Source organism: Mobula birostris, chromosome X (assembly GCF_030028105.1).
Source record: "Mobula birostris isolate sMobBir1 chromosome X, sMobBir1.hap1, whole genome shotgun sequence".
Classification (NCBI taxonomy): domain Eukaryota; kingdom Metazoa; phylum Chordata; class Chondrichthyes; order Myliobatiformes; family Myliobatidae; genus Mobula; species Mobula birostris.
The window spans coordinates 35,216,182-35,235,452 of record NC_092402.1 but is presented as its reverse complement, the minus strand read 5'-3'; the positions used below and the strand labels follow the sequence as shown (position 1 = coordinate 35,235,452).

Sequence of the window (19,271 nt, the reverse complement as noted above, 5' to 3'; positions counted from 1 at the left end):
CTCAGCACTCTTAAGTGAAAGGGTAAACAGCCAGAGGTCATGGGTCCATGTAGGTATCAATGACATAGCTAGTGACAAGGTTCTGCAAAGTGAGTTCGGTGCTAAGTTAAGGGAAGGACCTCCAGGGTTGTGATCTCACGATTGCTACTCTTGCCACGTGCCAGTGAGGCCAGAAATAGGAAGATTATACAGTTTAACATGTAACTAAGGAGTTGGTGCAGAGAGAGGGAGTCAGATATTTGGATCATTTGACTCTCTTCCATGGAAGGTGGAGCCTGTACAGAAAAGACGATTTGCACCTAATCTGGGGGTGGGGAAGAGATGCGGGAAAGAGGAGTTAAACGGAACCAGAGTACCAGAACAGATAGTGGAGAGGCTGTGGAGACAGGTCTTAACACCTCAGACAAAGTCAGAGATCAAAAGATTGAGCATAGTGTGACTAACGTCCTGAGCTGTGTACATTTCAACCCAAGTATCATCGCAAGAAAGGCAGGTGAGTTCAGGGCATTATTAACAAACACATGGAATTATGATATTGTAGTCATTAATGAAACATGGTTGCAGGAGGGGCAGGACTGGCAGCTCAATATTTGGGGGTTCCACTGTTTTAGATGTGAGAGTGGGAGGGATTAAAGGGGGAGGGACAGTGTTACTAGTTAGGGAAAATGTCATGGCAGTGCTCAGTCAGGACAGACTGGAGAACTCACCCAGCAAGGCTTTCTGGGTCGAACTGAGGAATAAGAAAGGTATGACCATGTTAATGGGGCTATATTACAGACCACCCAACAGTCCACAGGATTTAGTGGAACAAATTTGTAGAGGGATCACAGACTGCTGCAAGAAACACAAGGATGTTTTAGTAGATGATTTTAGCTTTCCACATATTGACTAGGACTCTCCTACTGCATAAGGACTAGATGGGATAGAGCTTGTCAAATGCGTTCAGGAAAGTTTCCTTAACCAGTACATAGAAGTCCCAACAAAAGAGTGTGCGATACAGCATCTCCTATTAGGAAATGAGACAGGGAAGGTGATAGAAGTTGGCGCAGGGGAACACTTTGAATCTTGATCATAGTACCGTTAGTTTCCAAAATAAATATGCAAAAAGGTAGGTCTGGTCTGTGGGTTGAGATTCTAAATGGGAGAAAGGCCAATTTTGATGGTATCAGAAACGATCTGGCAAGTGTGGAATGGGACAGGCTGTTTCCTGACAAGGTGTACTTTGTAAGTGGGAGGCCTTCAAAAGTGAAATTTTGAGAGTACAAAGCTTATATATGCCTGTTAGAATAAAAGGTAAAGATAACAAGTTTTGGGAACCTATTTTCAAGGGATACTAAGGACCTAGCTTGGGTGGGTGGGGGGGGCGGGGGGGGGGAAGAGGTGCATAGCAGGTATAGGCAGACAAGAACAAATGAGGTACTTGAGAACAAGAATAACACTTAAGAAAAAAAGTCAGGAGGGATAAAAGGCAGCATGAGGTTTCCCTAGCAGATAAAGTGAAGATGAATCCCAAGGAATTCTACAAATATTTTAAGAGCAAAAGGATTGTGAGGGACAAAATTGGTCCTCTGGAAGGTTAGAACAGTAATCCGTGTGTGGAGCCAAAAAGAGATTGGGAGATCTTTCATGGAGTTTTTGCATCTTTATTTACTTGGGAGATGGACACAGAGTCTATAGAAGTGAGGTAAAGCAGCAAGGTTATGAACCCAATACAGATTAGAGGAGGTGTTTGCAGTCTTTAGGATGGATAAATCTCCAGGGCCTGACAAGGTGTCCCCACGCACCCTGTGGAAGGCAAATGAGATATTTAAACCATCCTTAACAGGCAAGGTATTGGAGGATTGGAGAAGTGCTAATGTTGTTCCGTTGTTTAAGAAAGGTTCCAAGATGGAGCCAATAAGTTATAGCCTGGTAAGCCTGACATCAGTAGTAGGAAAGTTATTGGAAGGTATTCTAAAGGACCGGATATGAGCATTTGGATAGACATGCAACTGATGAGGGATAGTCAGCATGGTTTTGTGTGTGGTAGGTCATGTCTAACCAATCTTATAGTTTTATTTTAGGAAGTTACCAGGAAATTTGATGAAGGCAACACAGTGGATGTTTTCTACATGGACTTCAGCAAGACCTTTGACAAGGTCCTACATGGAGGGGTTGGTCATAAAGTTGCTTGGCATTCAAGATGAGGTAGTAAACTGAAATAGACATTGGCTTTGTAGAAGCCAGAGTGTGGTAGTAGATGGTTGCCTCTCTGAATGGAAGCCACAGGGATCAGTGCTGGATCTGTTGTTGTTTATCACCTATATCAATGATCTAGATGATAATATGGTTAACTGCATCAGAAAATTTGCAGATAACACTAAGATTGGGGGTGTAGTACAGTGAGTAAGGCTATCATGGCTTGCAGCAGGATCTGGACCAGCTTGAAAAAAAATGGACTGAAAACTGGCAGATGGAATTTAATGCAGACAAGTGTGAGGTGCTGTACTTTGGCAGGATCAACCAGGGTAGGTCTCACACAATGAGCAGTGGGGTACTGAGGAGTGCGGTAGAACAAATGGATTTGAGAATATAGGTCCATAATTCACTGAAAGTGGCAGCACAGGTAGATAGAATTGTAAAAAAAGCTTTTGGCGCATTGGCTTCCATAAATCAAAGTACTGAATACTGGAGGTATTGAAGTTGTACAACATGTTGAGAAGGCCTAATTTGAAGTATCATGTGCAGTTTTGATTACCTACCATCGGGAAAGCTGAAAATAAGGTTGAAAGTGGAAAGAGAAGATTTGCAAGGATATTGTTGGAACTGGGGGACCTGAGTTATAAGGAAAGATTGAACAGGTTAGAACTTTATTCCCTGGAACATAGAAGATTGAGTAGAAATTTGATAGAGGTATATAAAATTATGAGGGGTATAGATAGGGTAAATGCAAGCAGGCTTTTGCCACTGAAGTTGGGGACTGCAACTAGAGGTCATGGGTTAAAGGTGAAATGTTAAAGGGAACACAAGTGGAATCTTATTCACTCAGAGGGTCATGAGAGTGTGGAGTGAGCCGTCTGCAGAACTGGTGCATGCAAACTCGATTTCAACGTTCAAGAGAAATTTGAATAAGCACATAGATGGTAGAGGTGTGGTCCAGGTCAAAGGGATTAGGCAGTTTAAATGGTTCTACACAGACTAGATGAGCTGAAGGGCCCATTTCTGTGCTGTGAAAATTAATGCAAGTGATGAAACTGCCAAAGTGGACTTTCAACAGAGCTTGAGATCATATCAACAGTTGCTTGTCAAGACTCACGCCTGAGACCACACAAGGTCATCCAGCTTCAGTTTCCTATGGCTCATTCCGGAGAATGAGGTGATAGATAGGAGCTACACAGAGATAATCACACTCAAGTTGCATAAGGAACATCACAGACACACAGAGGTAGGGAAGGGTTGGATTGATTTCAGGGTAGGTTAAAAGGCTGGCACAACATTGTGGTCTGAAGTGCCTGTACCGTTCTTTAAAAACAGAAAACATTATCAAGATTGAAGAAAAGTGTTAAATTCATTTTGGAAGGAATCCATGGAGAAGTACGTTCCTTCGGGTATAGGCAAAAACTATGCAGTTGAACATCTATAAATGAAGGTCCTCATCAGGTTATGAACGCCTGACTTATGGACATCCATACGTACAATCGAGCATTTGGGAGACCAGCAAGATGGACTTGCCAGTCATCTTGCAGGCAGATTTGGGAAAGCTGAGAAAAAAAATTACAGGTTTGTTATAGTGGATAAATTCAATTTCCCCAATACAGGTTCAGACTTCCCTACTGCAAGAGGATAAATGGGGTAGAATTTGTTAGGTGCATCCAATACACTCTATAAACATTGTGTGATAGCCCATAATAAACTTTGCACTGGGAAATGAGCCTGGCCAGGGGGAGAGCAAGTTAGAAGAGTATTAGGCAGATGCTAGGAAGAGTAAATTGGGAGCAGCTGTTTTTGGGCAAGTCCATATCTGACACATGGTGGTTGTTTAAGACCAACTGCACTGAGTGTAGGACCAGCAAGTTCCTGACAGGATGGAAAGGGAAAGGGAAAGGAACCTTGGGTGATGACCAGTTGTGAATTTAGTCATGATAAAGGAAACATACAAGGTTAAATAAGCTACAAGCAAAGAGTGCCCTTGAGGAGTATAAAGAAACTAGTAAAGAACTTGAAGGGAATTGAGAGCCAGGAGGGCCATGAAAAGTCTTTGGCAAGTAGGATTAGAGTATCCCAAGTTATTTTGTGACCAACAGCAGAGGGTAGGACTACTCAAAGATAAATTTAAAGTCATGCTCTTGCGGTAAAACTAAGTTAATTTTGTATGTACAAATTCATAGCACATCTAATTGGAAAAGTTTATATCAATTTAAGCATTTTTGTTTCAAATGGTTGCCTGAATATTTGAAATACACATTGGTAAAATCCTGTTTTTTTTTTTTTGCAAATCTTAAGGATAAGTAAAGATAATCAAAAATTTCAAAATGTTATCTTTCCTTAGTTAAGATTCTTACCTTGCTAACATTCAGTGAAGCTAAGGGTGGTGGAGTTTCTGTGCGATCATTAATTGTTTTAACATCCGAAACATAAGCTAAATTAATCAGTAGAACATCATTATGGTTGGGCTTCCCACTGGAAGAAGGACATTCTGAGAAAATGGTTAAGGAATACAAATAATGAATGGTAATTACTAATACACATATTGCATCTGAGTTCAATCAGTTCAATGGATTCATGCTGGCTCGTAGCAGAATATCCCAACAGTACCAGTCACCATTTCCCTGTAGCGCTGTAACTTATTCCTTGTTACATCCTCATCAGCATACACCTACAGTTTTGGCAAATGGAAGGAAAGTGAAGAACCTTGCAGAAACCCTCATGGTGGTAGGAAGAATGGTAGAATGAAGCAGCACCCAAGATCAGGAACAAACCTCAATTCCTGCAGCTGAGACAACAACAGCAATCACTGCAACACACATAAAAGTTGCTGGTGAACGCAACAGGCCAGGCAGCATCTCTAGGAAGAGGTGCAGTCGACGTTTCAGGCCGAGACCCTTCTGAAGAACTTCCTTCAGTTATTCCTGACGAAGGGTCTCAGCCTGAAACGTCGACTGCACCTCTTCCTAGAGATGTTGCCTGGCCTGCTGCGTTCACCAGCAACTTTGATGTGTGTCGCTTGAATTTCCAGCATCTGCAGAATTCCTGTTGTTTGCGTTTAAAAACAGCAATCACTGCACCACTTTACCACCCTTTGCCCATCTCCACTGCCAAATTTCAATAAATCTGTAAAAAGGAAAAAATTGAAGTACCATTATTGTTCAACAATAGATACTCTAAGATGGAGAGAGATGAACAGCTGACATTTCAAGCCAAGACCCTTCACCAGGAATGGAAAGAAAGTTGCATGGAGCCAGAACACCCCACCCTTTTATTTTGGCTTCTGACCTTCCTGGTAGTCTTTCTGACAGTCCTGAGGGGTCTCAGCCCTAAACACCGACCATTCATCTCCTTCCATACATACTGCATAACCTGCTGAGCTCCTCCAGTGATGTGTTACTCCAGATTTCCAGCATCTGTAGTCTTTGCGTTTCTTCAAACCCAAGCACCATCTTTTCCAACTAAAATTTACAAATGTTGTAGACAAGTTACACATTGCACAATATTTCAGACTGCTTTGTTTAAAAAAAATTGGCTTTGTAGTATTGATGTATACTTGATTCAAAACAATTGCATGGAAATAGCATTATCCAATATTTACAAACAAGAGAAAATCTGCAGAAGCTGGAAATCCAAGCAATATACACAAAATGCTGCAGGAACTCAGCAAGCCAGGCAGCATCTATGGACTGGAGAAAAAAAAGTCAGTGTTAGAAGGTTGGGGGGTGGTGGGAGAGGGGGAGGAAGAACAAGATGATAGGTGAAACTGGGAAGGGGGGTGGGTGAAGAAAAGAGCTGTGAAGTTGATTGGTATAAGAGATAATGGGTTAAAGAAGGAAGAATCTAACAGGAGAGGACAGAAGGCTACAGAAGAAAGAAAAAGTGGTGGAGCACAAGAGGAAAGTAATGGGCAGGTAAGGAGACAAGGTGAGAGGGGAGAGAGAAAAGGGAAAAGGAGTTGGGGGGGGGAGGGTTGCGGCATTATCAGAAGTTCGAGAAATCGATGTTCATGCCATCAGGTTGGAGGCTAGCCAGATAGAATACAAGGTATCGCTTCTCCAACCTGAGTGGGGCCTCATCGCATCAGTAGAGGAGGCCACAGATTAACCAGTCGGAATGGAAAGTGAAATTAAAATGGGTGGCCAATGAGAGAGCCAGCTTTTTCTGGTGGATGGAGCAAAGGTGCTCAGCAAAGCAGTCTCCCGATCTACATTGGGTCTCACCGATATACAGGAGGCCAATTCAGAATGCTGTGGGATAGCAATTGAAGATGGCGATTCTCCCATTCTCTTGCTGCCCTTGCCCTTCTCACTAATGACAGTGAAGGTTTGAAGTCAGCATGGAAGAAATCCTAGTAGGCCATTTTTTTAAAAATGGGTATAAAGCTTGACAATGTCACCCAGCATCAAAAGTGAATTCCCAGTGACAGATGATGAAAACAAGAAAGTGGAGCTTACTTCAAACTGATCCTGCAGAAAATATGTTTATACAAACTTTTGATTTATATTCAATTACTTTAGGCAGGCCTGAAATGTTATCTATCCTGCTAACATACACATTATTTTAAAATTGATCGCTAATCCAACATGTAAAATATTCGAAGTTCAAATTAAAAACTAAGATATTACTCTACAAACTAAAAGCCTGATTAAATTCAAAATATCAGTTTTGCAATGTCAAGTTTAATAGATACATTCACTGTAACTATCTACCTAGTTCTGTTGTTTTATTAATTTGCCTGATCTGTGCATTTACATGTTTACTTTCTTTTACAGAACCACATGCTAATTCAAGATGGAACTTAAATAACACACACAAAATGCTGAAGGAACTCAGCAGGTCAGGCAGCATCTATGGAAATGAAAAATAGTTGACATTCTGGGCCGACACACTTCTTCAGGACTGGAAAGGAAGGAGGAAGACACAATAAAAAGGTTGTGGGAGAGAAAGGAAGACTAGCTAGGTGGCGACAGATGGGTGGGAAAGGTAAAAAGCTGAAGGAGGAATCTGATCAGAGAGGAGAGTGGACCATGGGAGAAAGTGAAGGAGGGGCAAAAGGGAAAGTTTTGGAGAAGAGGGAAGAGGCCAGAGTGAGGAATAGAAAAAGGGGGAGGAAAAAAATTACCAGAAGGAGAAATCAATGCTCATGCCATCAAGTTGGAGACTACCTAGATGGAATGAGATGTTGCACCTCCACCCTGAGAGTGACCTCATCATGGCAAAAGAGGCAGCCATGGACCAACATGTCAGAACAAGAATGTAATACGAATTAAAAAGGTTGGCTACGAGTAAATCCTACTTGCGTTGAGTTTCACCAAGTAGCGGATGCCGCATTGGAAGCACTAGCTACAATAGCCGACCCCAACAGATTTACAGGTGAAGTGTTGCCTCATGTGGAAGGACTGTTTGGAGCCCTGAACGGAGGCAAGGGAGGAGGTGAATAGGTAGGTGCAGGTATCATGGAACTTAAAACATCCAGAATATTTTGGGGAAAGCACTAGGAAAAGATTCAGAATTTCAAAGGTCTTTGTGAAGACAAGAATCCCAGGTTGTTTAACTGCACTTTGAGGCTGAATCTGACAGCTTTAGATTTTTCCACCTAAGTGATTCTGTCTCAACATCTGCATGAACTTCCTCCGATTGTATAAAATCAGAAAACTTGGGATTTGTATGGCATCATTCACAGAATGACTATTCACCTCAAGAACATTTCCCTACGTGCTCCACGGCTAACAAATGTCTGAATCATGACCAAATCCTCAAACCCATGCATTTATTGATGAATGGGTGCAACAGCCTTTCAGTCCAATATATCCATTATACAGTGTGAAAATGAGTGCACATTTTCAAATGAACTGTCCTTGCATTTTCTAAAAGACTACACATCAATGATAGCTGAAAACCCATGTGCTAGAGTAACACAAATCTTGGGTTAGGCTACAAGCTTTACCATCTGTTCTTAATATACAAGTGGAGAAATATACAAACTCCATTCCAAAACCACCACATCCACACTCCAGACACCTTAAACCATACTAAATTGTTGACAATCTCAGTATCATTTCAACTTGTTATTTGTGCCACATCTCTTTGAAAGACTGTTACTTTATGACATTACCTATGCCAAATTCACATTCCCAAATTCAAATCCAATCTTCTTTCAGCACTTGGGCATTGACCTGAGCCACCAGCTCATTTTTAAAATTCCCAACTTCAAGTTCTATTCCCAGTATGCTCACAGCCTCCACTTTCTCTTTAGTCTCACAAACCTGCATGAATCCCACACGCTTCCAATCCTGGTTATTTAATATGCCTCACTTCCTTACTTTAATACATTAGGAACAAAATAGCTGTGTAGTTCCTTACCTAAATGTCACCTTTCTTTCCTCCTTTATATTTAAAATCTGGTTTACAAAGCTTTTGGTCAACCGTTATAATTTCTTTCCCTGCAGTTCTACCTTTTTTTCTGCATAAACCCAAGATTTTACTATGCATACTATACAAAACAAGTTATTACTTTTAAAATTCAACATAATCCTAATTAAGTCCCAAAGGTTTAGGTGCAAATTTAAAACACCCATACTTCAATACCCTAGTTATAGTAGCACATTAACAGTAAAGTAGCACATTGTTGGAAAATACCAAGTCGAACACAACCTTGTTTAAAACTGCATTTTAAATAAAAGTAGCTTTGCAGATCTGAAACTATAGCTTTACTAACCTGAGCAAGCACTTACTCGATGTAAACTACGAAAAATATTCTTCCCAAAATAACTAACTGCATGCCGATCATCTCAATCTACTTTCGATACCTTTCACGAATATATAAAAAAAATCATTTGTTTATTCGGAGCCATTTGCGTTGCGATTTACCTATTTGGTAGAATTTAACAGCAAACAGAAAACCAAGACGGCGTACTCAAGCTTTGCCCTACCCATGGTAACGACATTAGCAGTTTGTTACCCTTACTGGAATGCAACCCCACGGTGCCAAGGCAACCCTTGGCCAAATTTTTTAAATATATAATTTAAGGATTTCTATCGACGCAACTCTACCGTCGCTTAACAGTTGCTATAATCAAGTGCCACATAAGGGATTTTTCATACAATGAGCAGGGCCATGATGCAACCACCGAACTGCCACATAGTGTCCATCCAACCTCACCTTATGCCAAACAACGTGGTGACAATTAAAATGTGAAAGATTAGATTCAATCCGGAATTCTGGGAGATCACAGCAGAGAATGGCAAGGGATGTATTTTGCAGGTTACGGGCAATGATTATGGTTTCTCAAGAAGACCACTTTGTGGCAGAGGCCAGAGGGTAGGTGAGCGCATGCGCTAACCCACTATCTGGCAGGACACCGGCGAAGGCCGCTCCATCCCCGCATTCGCTGGGCCTGCACCCGCTGACTTACACATCCCCTACCGTGCTTCGTCCGAATCGCCGCGCACTCCAGACAAAGGATACTTAAAGTTAACATCTTGGATTGGTAATCGAAGGCAACCACCTCCCCGTGCAGCTGCTGGCCCAGGCACGTCAGACAGGAAACCTGGCTTCCGACGCTAAAGTATTCTCCCGGAGCAGCCATCTTGTTACTGCCGGGCCAGCAGCGCTTACCCAGCAGCCTTTCAGCCGACCTGAGCATGCGCAAGGGGAGGAGGCGGACGGCAGTCTGTCAATCAAGGAGGAAGGCGGATGGACTCTTCAAGGTCTGCAGTGAGAAAGTCATGGCAGCACTGTGTTAGTTTGTGCCCAGAAACAGAAAGTAAATCGGCAACCTTCAAAGCCCTAATCAGCAGAACAGTGGAATATAAAAATGAGCACTCAGTCTATACCATCCACAAAGTGCACAACGGCCTCTCACTGTGGCTTAGAGGTGATATTGGTGTTATAGTTAAAAACATGTTAACTACTGAATGTATTCAGCAAATAACACAAGGAAAATAAAAGGTTTTTGCACTCTTTTCTTTCTGTATATGTATTTTCAATATAAAATTTATTTTTGAAATTAAAAGGAAGCACCTCACACCCGTGACCTTCATCACCCAGGAGGACAAGGGCACAAAGCACATGGGGAAAAAAACAACAATCTTCCTTTCAACACATGTACTCTGAATAAAATAGAATTATATTTGAATTCCGTAGCCTATTTAAAATTGAAAAGTGAGGTTATGATTGTATCGCTATTATGTATGTATTTATTTATTTAGAGATACAGAAGAGGTACTTCCAGCCCTTCAAGTCACGCCGCCCAACAACCCACACCATCACGGGATAATTTACATTGACCAATTAACCTACTAATCGGTACATCTTTGGACGGGAAGAAACGTACAAACCTGCTTACAGAGGACGCCGGAATTGAACTCCAAAGTCCTAAACTGTAATAGCGTCGCAGTAACTGCTACCGAATGCACTCGATCGTGAAAGCTATCCTTCAAAATCCACAAAGATTCGTTCCTCAGCATTCCGGTGAATCAAGCTGTGCATCCTCATTGTGACTGAGCACCAGAGAATAGATTCTTCCCATTAGGTATTATTCTGGAGTTATGAAATTATGGCTAACAGATGTTTATCAAATTGAAGACACATAACGAATGTCTTCACAATGTAACTTCAATTGATATTTTAGGGCTATTGAAACCAATCAATGGGTGTGGAGCATTCTGATTCCGTCTCATTGAAACTATGCAGGGGAGGACAATAGGTGAATGTTCTTGACAATTGGTTCTCAATAAAAATGTCAGGAAGAGATCAGGGAAGGCATTAAATGATCATCTCTTGCATTATCGCATCATTAAAGGCATATCGCTGCCACTCAATGCATAGTTCACGAAAGGTCTGCTTTGTCACTTAATATTCTGATTAGTTTTACATACATGGAGTCATCCCACTAAACTGTAACAAAAGAGGTATAATATGGGTGTATGAAATTTATACTGAGAAATTTTGGACGAGCCACCTGTATTTAATATTCAAAGCAACACACACAAAATGCTGGAGGATCTCAGCAGGCCAGACAGCATCTATGGAGAAGAGTAAACAGTTTCAGGTCGGGACTCTTCATCAGCACTGTTTAAAAAAAATGAGCCTGGTCTTCTGCCTGCTCTGGATCTTTTCATTGCTAACTGCTGACAAGACGTCAACTGCCTTAACTTTAACACTCCTCTCTCCAATTCCAACCTCACTCCTTCCAAATTCTCTGCACTAATCTGAACCTCACCATCAAACCCACAGATGGTGGGGGTGTTGTAGTAGTCTGGCAGACTGACCTTGCTGAGGCCAGGTGACAACTGTCAGACATCTCCTCTTAACCCTTGATCAGGATCCCAATAAGAAGCACCAGGCCATTGTCACTTGCACCATCACGGACCTTATTAACTCCGGGGATCTCCCACCAACCTCATAGTTCCCTTACCTCTTGTTTCTACCTCCTACCCAGATCCATAACCTGCCTGTCCAGGTAGACCCATTGTTTCAGCTTGCTCCTGCCCCACCAAACTTCTATCTGCATACCTTGACTCTGTTTTATACCTCCTGGTTCAGACCCTTCCTACCTACATCCGTGACACTTAATATGCCATGGATCTTTTCAATGACTTCAAGTTCCCTGGTTCCAATTGTCTCATTTTTACCATGGACATCCATTTCCAATACACCTCCATCCTCCATCAGCTGGGCCTTAAACTCTCCTCTTCTTTCCAGCCAACAGACCCAACCTGTTCTCCTCTACCACCGCTCTCCTCCTTCTGGTGGAACTGGTCCTCACTAACAATAATTTCTCCTTTGGCTCCTCCCACTTCCTCTAAACAAAAGATATAACCATGGGCACTCGCATGGGTCCCACTATGCCTGTTTTTTTTGTTGGCTACATGGAACAGTCTGTGCTCCAAGCCGACATTGGTGTTACTCCTCAACTTTTCCTATGCTACACCGACAACTACATTGGGGTTGCTTCCTGTACCCACGGAGAGCTCGTCAACTTCATCAACTTTGCCTCCAATTTCCACCCTGCCCTCAAATTTACCTGGTCCATTTCTGACACCTCCCTCCCCTTTCTTGATCTTTTGAGACAGTTTATCGACTGGTATCTTTTACAAACCCACTGATTCTCACAGCGACTAGGACTATACCTCTTCCCACCCTGTCATTCTTAAAAACACCATTCCCCTTCTCTACATTCCACCGTCTCTGCCGCATCTGCTCTCAGGATGAGGCTTTTCACTCCAGAACTAATGAGATGTCATCCTTCTTCCAAGAAAGGGATTTTCTGTCCTCCACCATCAACACTACCCTCACCCGCATCTCTTCCATTTTGTGTACATCTGCCCTCACTCTGTCTTCCCGGCACCCCACCAGGGATAGGGTTCCTCTTGTCCTCACCTACTGCCCCCGTAGCCTCCATGTCCCTTGTCCATTCAATCCTCCCCACTGATCTCCCTCCTGGTACTCATCCTTGCAAGCGGAACAAGTGCCGCCCACCCCTACACCTCCTCCCTCACTACCATTCAGGGTCCCAAACAGTCCTTCCAGGCGAGGCGACACTTAACCTGTGAGTCTTTTGGGGTCATCTACTGTGACTGCTGCTCCTAGTGTGGCCTCTTCTCTATTGGTGAGACCCGAAGTAGATTGGGAGACCACTTCGCTGAACACCTATGTTCCATCTGCCAGGAAAAGCAGGATCTTCTGGTGGCCACCCACTTCAATTCTACTTCCCATTCCGACATGAGAGTCCACGGCCTCCTCCACTGTTGTGCTGAGGCCACACTCGGGTTGGAGGACCAACACCTTGTATTCCATCGGGGTAGCCACCAACCTGGTGGCATGAACATCAATTTCTCAAAATTCTGGTAAGTGTCCCCCTTTCACCACTCCCCATTCCTGTTTCCCTCTCTCACCTTATCTCCTTACCTGCTCATCACCTCCCTCTGGTGTTCCTCCTCCTTCCCTTTCTTCCATGGTCTTCTGTCCTTTCCTATCAGGTTCCCTTCTCTGGCCTTTTATGTCTTTCACCTGTCACCTTCCCAGCTCTGTACTTCACCCTCTCCCCCTCTTCCGGTTTCACCTACCACCTTCACTTCTTCTTCCCCTCCCCCCACCTTCCTGCTCTAACTTCTCATCTTTTTTTCCCCCCAGTCCTGATGAAAAATCTCGGCCTAAAACTTCTGACTGTTTGCTCTTTTCCATAGATGCTGCCTGGCCTGCTATGTTCCTCCAGTATTTTGTGTGTGTTGCTTGGATTTCCAGCATCTGCAGATTTTCAAGTGTTTGTGCTACACAATACTCCACATTAGGCCTCACCAATGTCTTATACAGCTTCAACGTAACATCTCATCTTCTATATTCACTACATTGATTTATGAAGGCCAATGTGTCAAAAGTTTTGCTGATGAACCTATCTACCTGTGACACTACTTTCAACGAATGATGGACTTATATTCCCAGATCCCTTTGTTCCATCTCACTCCTCGGAGCCCTACCACTCACTGTGTGAGTCCTACACTGGTTAGTCCCCTCAAAGTGCAACACCACACACTTATTAAATTTCATCTGCCATTTTTCAGCCCATTTATCCAGCAAGTCCAGATCCTGCTGCAACCCATGATAGACTTCCTTGCTATCAATGACACTCCCTAGTTTGGTGTCATCTGCAAATTTTCTGATCCAGTTAACCACGTTATCATCCAGATCATTGATATAGATGACAAACAACAACGGACCCAGCACTCCACTAGCCACAGGCCTCCAGTCAGAGAGGCAACCATCTACTATCACTCTCTGGCTTCTCCCACAAAGCCAATGTCTAATCCAATTTACTACCTCATCCTGAATGCTGAGTGCCAAAACCCATTCTTGATCAACTTCCTGTGCAGGACCTTATCAAATGCCTTGCTAAAGTTCATGTAGACAACATCCACTGAGTAACCTTCATCAACTTCCTGGTAACTTCCTTGAAAACTCTATAAGATTGGTTAGACACGACCTACCACACACAAAGCTATGCCAACTATCCTTAGTCAGTGCATGTCCATCCAATACTCATATAACTGGTCCCTCAGAATACCTTCCAATAATTTTCCCATTACTGATGTCAGACTCATCGGCCTATAATTTCCTGTTTTATTTTTAGAGCTTTTCTTAAACAGCAGAACGACATTGGCTATCTTCCAATTCTCTGGTACCTTTCCTGTTGCTAAGAATGATTTAAATATCTTTGCTAGAGCTCCAGAAATATCTGCACTTGCCTCCCACAGGGTCCAAGAGAACACCTTGTTAGGCCTTGGGGATTTATCCAGCCTAATTCACCTCAAGTTAGCAAACACCTACTCCTCTGTAATCTGTATAGGGTCCATGAAGTTGATGCTGCTTTGCCTCACTTCTATAGACTCTGTGTCCATCTCCTGATCAACGTTCTCTCTAATTTGTAATGACCAGTGCGCGCAAAAATCTCGTGCTCTACAAATTTTTTGCCCAGTGACAACAACATGGTAGTACTAAATTTTATATATAGAGGTATTCATTTTAGATAGATAGATAGATATACTTTATTGATCCTGAGGGAAATTGGGTTTCGTTACAGCCGCACCAACCAAGAATAGAGCATAAATATAGCAATACAAAAACCACAAACAATCAAACAACAAAATGCAAACTATGCCAGATGGAAAAAACTCCAGGACCAGTCTATTGGTTCAGGGTGTCTGACCCTCCACGGGAGGAGCTGCAAGTTCGATGGCCACAGGCAGGAACGACCCCCCATGCCGCCCAGTGTTGTATCTCAGTGGAATATGGCTGAAGTCCGACAGTAAAAAGTTCACTATCCGGTCTACAAACATGTTCCTCGATCGTAATATAACCCGGATTGCACCATCTGTTGTTAACCAGAACAGTAAGCACCCAACTCCTTTACGCTTACCGCTCTCAGTGCACTTCCAGTCAGCCGGAACGGTCTGGAAGCCATCCATGGAAAAGTTTTGATCGGGGGATATGTCCTCGTGCAGCCCCGTTCCAGTGAAACACATAACACTGCACTCCCGAAATGTTCTCTGACGCCTGGCTAGCGCCAGGAACTCATCCATTTTATTACCTACCGAATTCCTCTTCTCCATAAGTCTCTGTTGTCTCGACCCGATCCTCTTTCCTCGACTTTGTGATACCCCTCTGCATCCTCTGTGTGTTTTCCTCCGGATTTCAGCAGGGGTGTCCGCCGCTCTGCTCGCTAAACCGGCCGGCATTAGCGCAAGCAGCTGGTCCCTGGAATGAACAATGTGACCATGCTTCTGTCTCGCGTGTCGGGATGTAACTATTTCCAGCGCTAAAAACCCAAATAAAACTCTCTCTACCAGCATGTTAGAGACGGTGCAGCTTCGACATGTTATCGTGAGGAAAAAAAACACAAAAAATAACGTAGGTTAAAAAGTAAGAAGAAAAAAGTAAGAATCCGATCAGAACGGCTGTAACAGGCTGCATGCCCGACCGGCGCATGTGCACTAACAGCTCGCAAAACATGATCTCCTCTGAGTTTGACCGGTTTTGTTCTCGTTCATTTGCACGTATGTAGCAGGCCTGTAGCAGGTAATGGGTAAAACAGTGTATTGCCATCTATTTGAGAGAACAAGTGAAATCTTGGGTTTAGTGTATCATCCAAAATTCAACACCTTTAACAGTATCAGTCTAGATTTTTACGCGTCCCAGTTCATGGGTCAATTGGTCATTGTAAATTGTCCCTTCATTGGACTCAGGTTAAATTGGGAGCTACTGGGTGGTGCGACTCGAAGGGCTGAAAAGGCCTATTCTGAGCTGTATCTCTAAATAAATAAACAAACTCAGGAACAGTTGACAACATCAATTTCTTCTGGAAAAATGCTTTGAATTATTACCAGTGCTGAGGTACAATGTAGGCAGCAAAGCTAGGGTTCTGCCCTAAACTCAAATATTGAAAGATATCTAGTGATAAGATGTTCATCTGGCTTGACTACTCCCACCCTTAACATCAAGGTCTGGACGCCACCCACACATTGGGTATGGACTCATCCACCTTGAGTACATTAACACAGTAGCCTAGCATCTTTTTCTTCCCAGAGGTCAGGTAATGAAGACTGATAATCCTCACGTTGCCTTCTTCGTGTACAAGCATTTTTATCCTGCAAAGACATATATGAAGAAAGAATTATCTTTAGCTATTTCAGCTAATGGGATAAATTAAGGAATTTAATGGTCTATACCTCTCCGATTAAAATCAACAATATCTTTGTCACTTGTGTCTACTCCTGAATGCATGAGGGCTAGGATATGGAGAAGCTGAAGAGATTGTCATATCTTCAGTCTTCTTCCATAGCACTGAGCTCATCTCTCTCTGCCACGGCTGTTTCTTATGAAAATATATCACTTCACACTTTTTTACTAATGAATTCCATCTGCCACTTTTTATTTCACTCTCCAGTATTCCAGCACACATCCACATTCAATAAGGTCTTGGTAATCTACTGCATTGTTTCCCTCAGGCTCTTGGAATATATCCTATTGCGATTTGGCATCTTCTCTTCTTTTTATTAAACTAATTTATCTGAATTTTCATTTTACTCAACATCTTCCTCTTCACCACTTAAAGATTCATCTTCTCTCCACTCTCCATGAAGGCAATGCACATGTCGACCAAACTGCCAGAGAAAGTAGTTGAAGCAGGTACAATAACGCCAGTTAAAAGACACTCGAAAAAGTAATAGATAGGAAAAGCTCAGAGGGATACAAGCCAAATTCAGGCAAGTGGGACTAGCCTAGGTGGGCACCTTGGTTGACATGTTATATTATTTTTTGACTCTGAGTTATTTTCTCACGGAGACAAAAGCAAAGTATTATAAAAGATCTCTGCTATTTCTGCTGTTTTAACAACTCTCTTTATTGATATACTTCTAAAATTATTGTAGCTTTTGTTGGACTTAAATTATTTTCTTTCCACATAACTCCACTTGTCTCTGCAAGTTCTCCATGAAATAATTTTGCTTCCCTTTTCATATTATCTTTTTTATCATCTATATCATTCATAAATCCTTATAGTTCTACAGCACTTCTTCACTTATAACAGATTTCTATAACCATAGCACCTTGAAATGGTGCTGTCCACACTTCTCGCTGCCTCAGTAAAGCAGGCAATAAAGCATAATTAGAAATTTCACCCGCCCCAGACATTCTTTTCTTTTCAAATCTTTTTATTGTTATATTATACAGGAAAAATAACACGAGTACATTGAAGTAACAACACTTACAATGTCTCAAAAAAGACATTCTCTCTTCTCCTCTTCCATCAGGCTGAATGTCTGAAAGCATGTACGACCAGGCTCAAGGGTAGCCTCTACCTTGCTGTTATAAGACTACTGAATGGTTCCCTAGTATGATAAGAAGGACTCTTGACACCACAATCTACCTTGTTGTGAGCTTACACCTTATTGTTTACCTGCACTGCACTTTCTTTGTAGCTGTTACATTTTATTTTGTATCCTGTTATTGGTTTACCTTGTTTTGTCTCAATATATGAGCAGTATACAAGACAAGCACAAGAGATTCTGCAGATGCTGGAAATCCAGAGTAACACAAACAAAATGCTGGAGGAACCTCAGCAGGTCAGACAGCATCTATGAAAAGAAATAAAGAGTCAACATTTCGGGCCTTGACCAGTGATCCTGATGAAGGGCAAACACGAGGAAATCTGCAGATGCTGGAATTTCAAGCAACACACACAAAAAATGCTGGTGAACACAGCAGGCCAGGCAGCATCTATAGGAAGAGGTACAGTCGACGTTTCGGGCCGAGACCCTTCGTCAGTCCTGATGAAGGGTCTCAGCCCGAAACGTTGACTGTACCTCTTCCTATAGTGGATCCTGATGAAGGGTCCTGATTAAGGGTCTCGGCCTAAAACATCAACTCTTTATTCCTTTTTGACCTGCTGAGTTCCTTCAGCATTTTGTGTGTTTTATTATGCAAGTTGAGCTTTTCACTGTATCTTGGTACATGTGACAACAATAAACCAATACCAATTCCAAACTGTTGTCCTTTCTGTTTATGTTGGAATAAACAGAGTGTGAAGTTTGTTTTTGTTGTAGGATTCCTGTGTGGTTTCAGTGGCAAATATCTTTTCAAGAAAGTAACCATGCAAATAATTTAGAAAAGAGAAACAAAGGAAAATTCAGAATTCAAAAAATCCATCTTCTGCTCAGTGATTCCAGTCAGGAAGTGCCAGGGTGCATATTTGAATCACAGAGAAGATACAGCACTGGCCGCTCGAGTCTACACTAACGATCAAGCACTTGTTTTTACTCTAATCTTCCTCTAACCTATTTAATTTTCACATTCCCATCAATCTCCTCCACCATTCATCTACACACCAGGTTTAAAGCAGTCAATTAACCTACGAAACCTGATGTTTTTGGAAGAACCTCTCACTATCACATGGAGAACATGCAATTGCTATGCAGAGTTTAGGACAGAACACTGTTAGCAGGAGCTGTGAGGCAACATATCTACTAGCTGTGCCACTTTACCACCATTTAGAGGTGTACAATCAGAATACCTTTCTCCTTCAATTTGTGTTAAGCTCATGAATCACCAGCAGAGTAGGCTACAGACCAAATGCTGGTAAAGGGATTGATATGTGATGCTTAGATTGGACACAGTGGGTGAAGGGCTCTTGTTTTGTGCTGTATGAATCTAAGGCTTTGGCCTATTACAGTTGACCCAAAAGCACCAACTGGATTGTTATCAATATCAAAAGCAAACTACTAGAAATGCCAGAAATCTGAAACTATATAAAAAAGGAAGATACAACAAGTTAGGCAGCATCTGTGGAGAACGAAATAGAGTTTACCTCTTTTGATGGTCAAGGACCTGAAGCGTTTCTCTCTTCCAGAATGTTGCCTTCCTTACCAGGTATCTCCGACATTTTTGTTGCTTTTCCCTCTTAAGATAGCAATTATTAACATTTACCTTTGCGATCTTTATCCAGTGAGATCAGGCTATTTAGCAAGATCACGATCTCATTCTCCAGGTTTCACGGATATTTCACTAAACGATTTCATTCGTCCGACAA

At 42.3% G+C, this 19,271-nt stretch overlaps 1 protein-coding gene across 1 annotated transcript in view; it reads right to left on the bottom strand.

Moving 5' to 3' along the window:
- Positions 1 to 19,219, bottom strand: part of LOC140191650 (protein LSM12-like) — a 37,218-nt gene extending 17,999 nt beyond the window's left edge. Inside the window, exons 1-3 of the mRNA XM_072249247.1 lie at positions 19,050 to 19,219; positions 9,656 to 9,899; positions 4,542 to 4,675 (exon numbers count right to left, since the gene is read on the bottom strand). Of these exons, the coding sequence (XP_072105348.1) occupies positions 4,542 to 4,675; positions 9,656 to 9,833 (312 nt within the window). The 5' untranslated portion in view covers positions 9,834 to 9,899; positions 19,050 to 19,219. The remainder of the gene's footprint in view (positions 1 to 4,541; positions 4,676 to 9,655; positions 9,900 to 19,049) is intronic.
- Between the last annotated feature and the right edge of the window lie 52 nt (positions 19,220 to 19,271).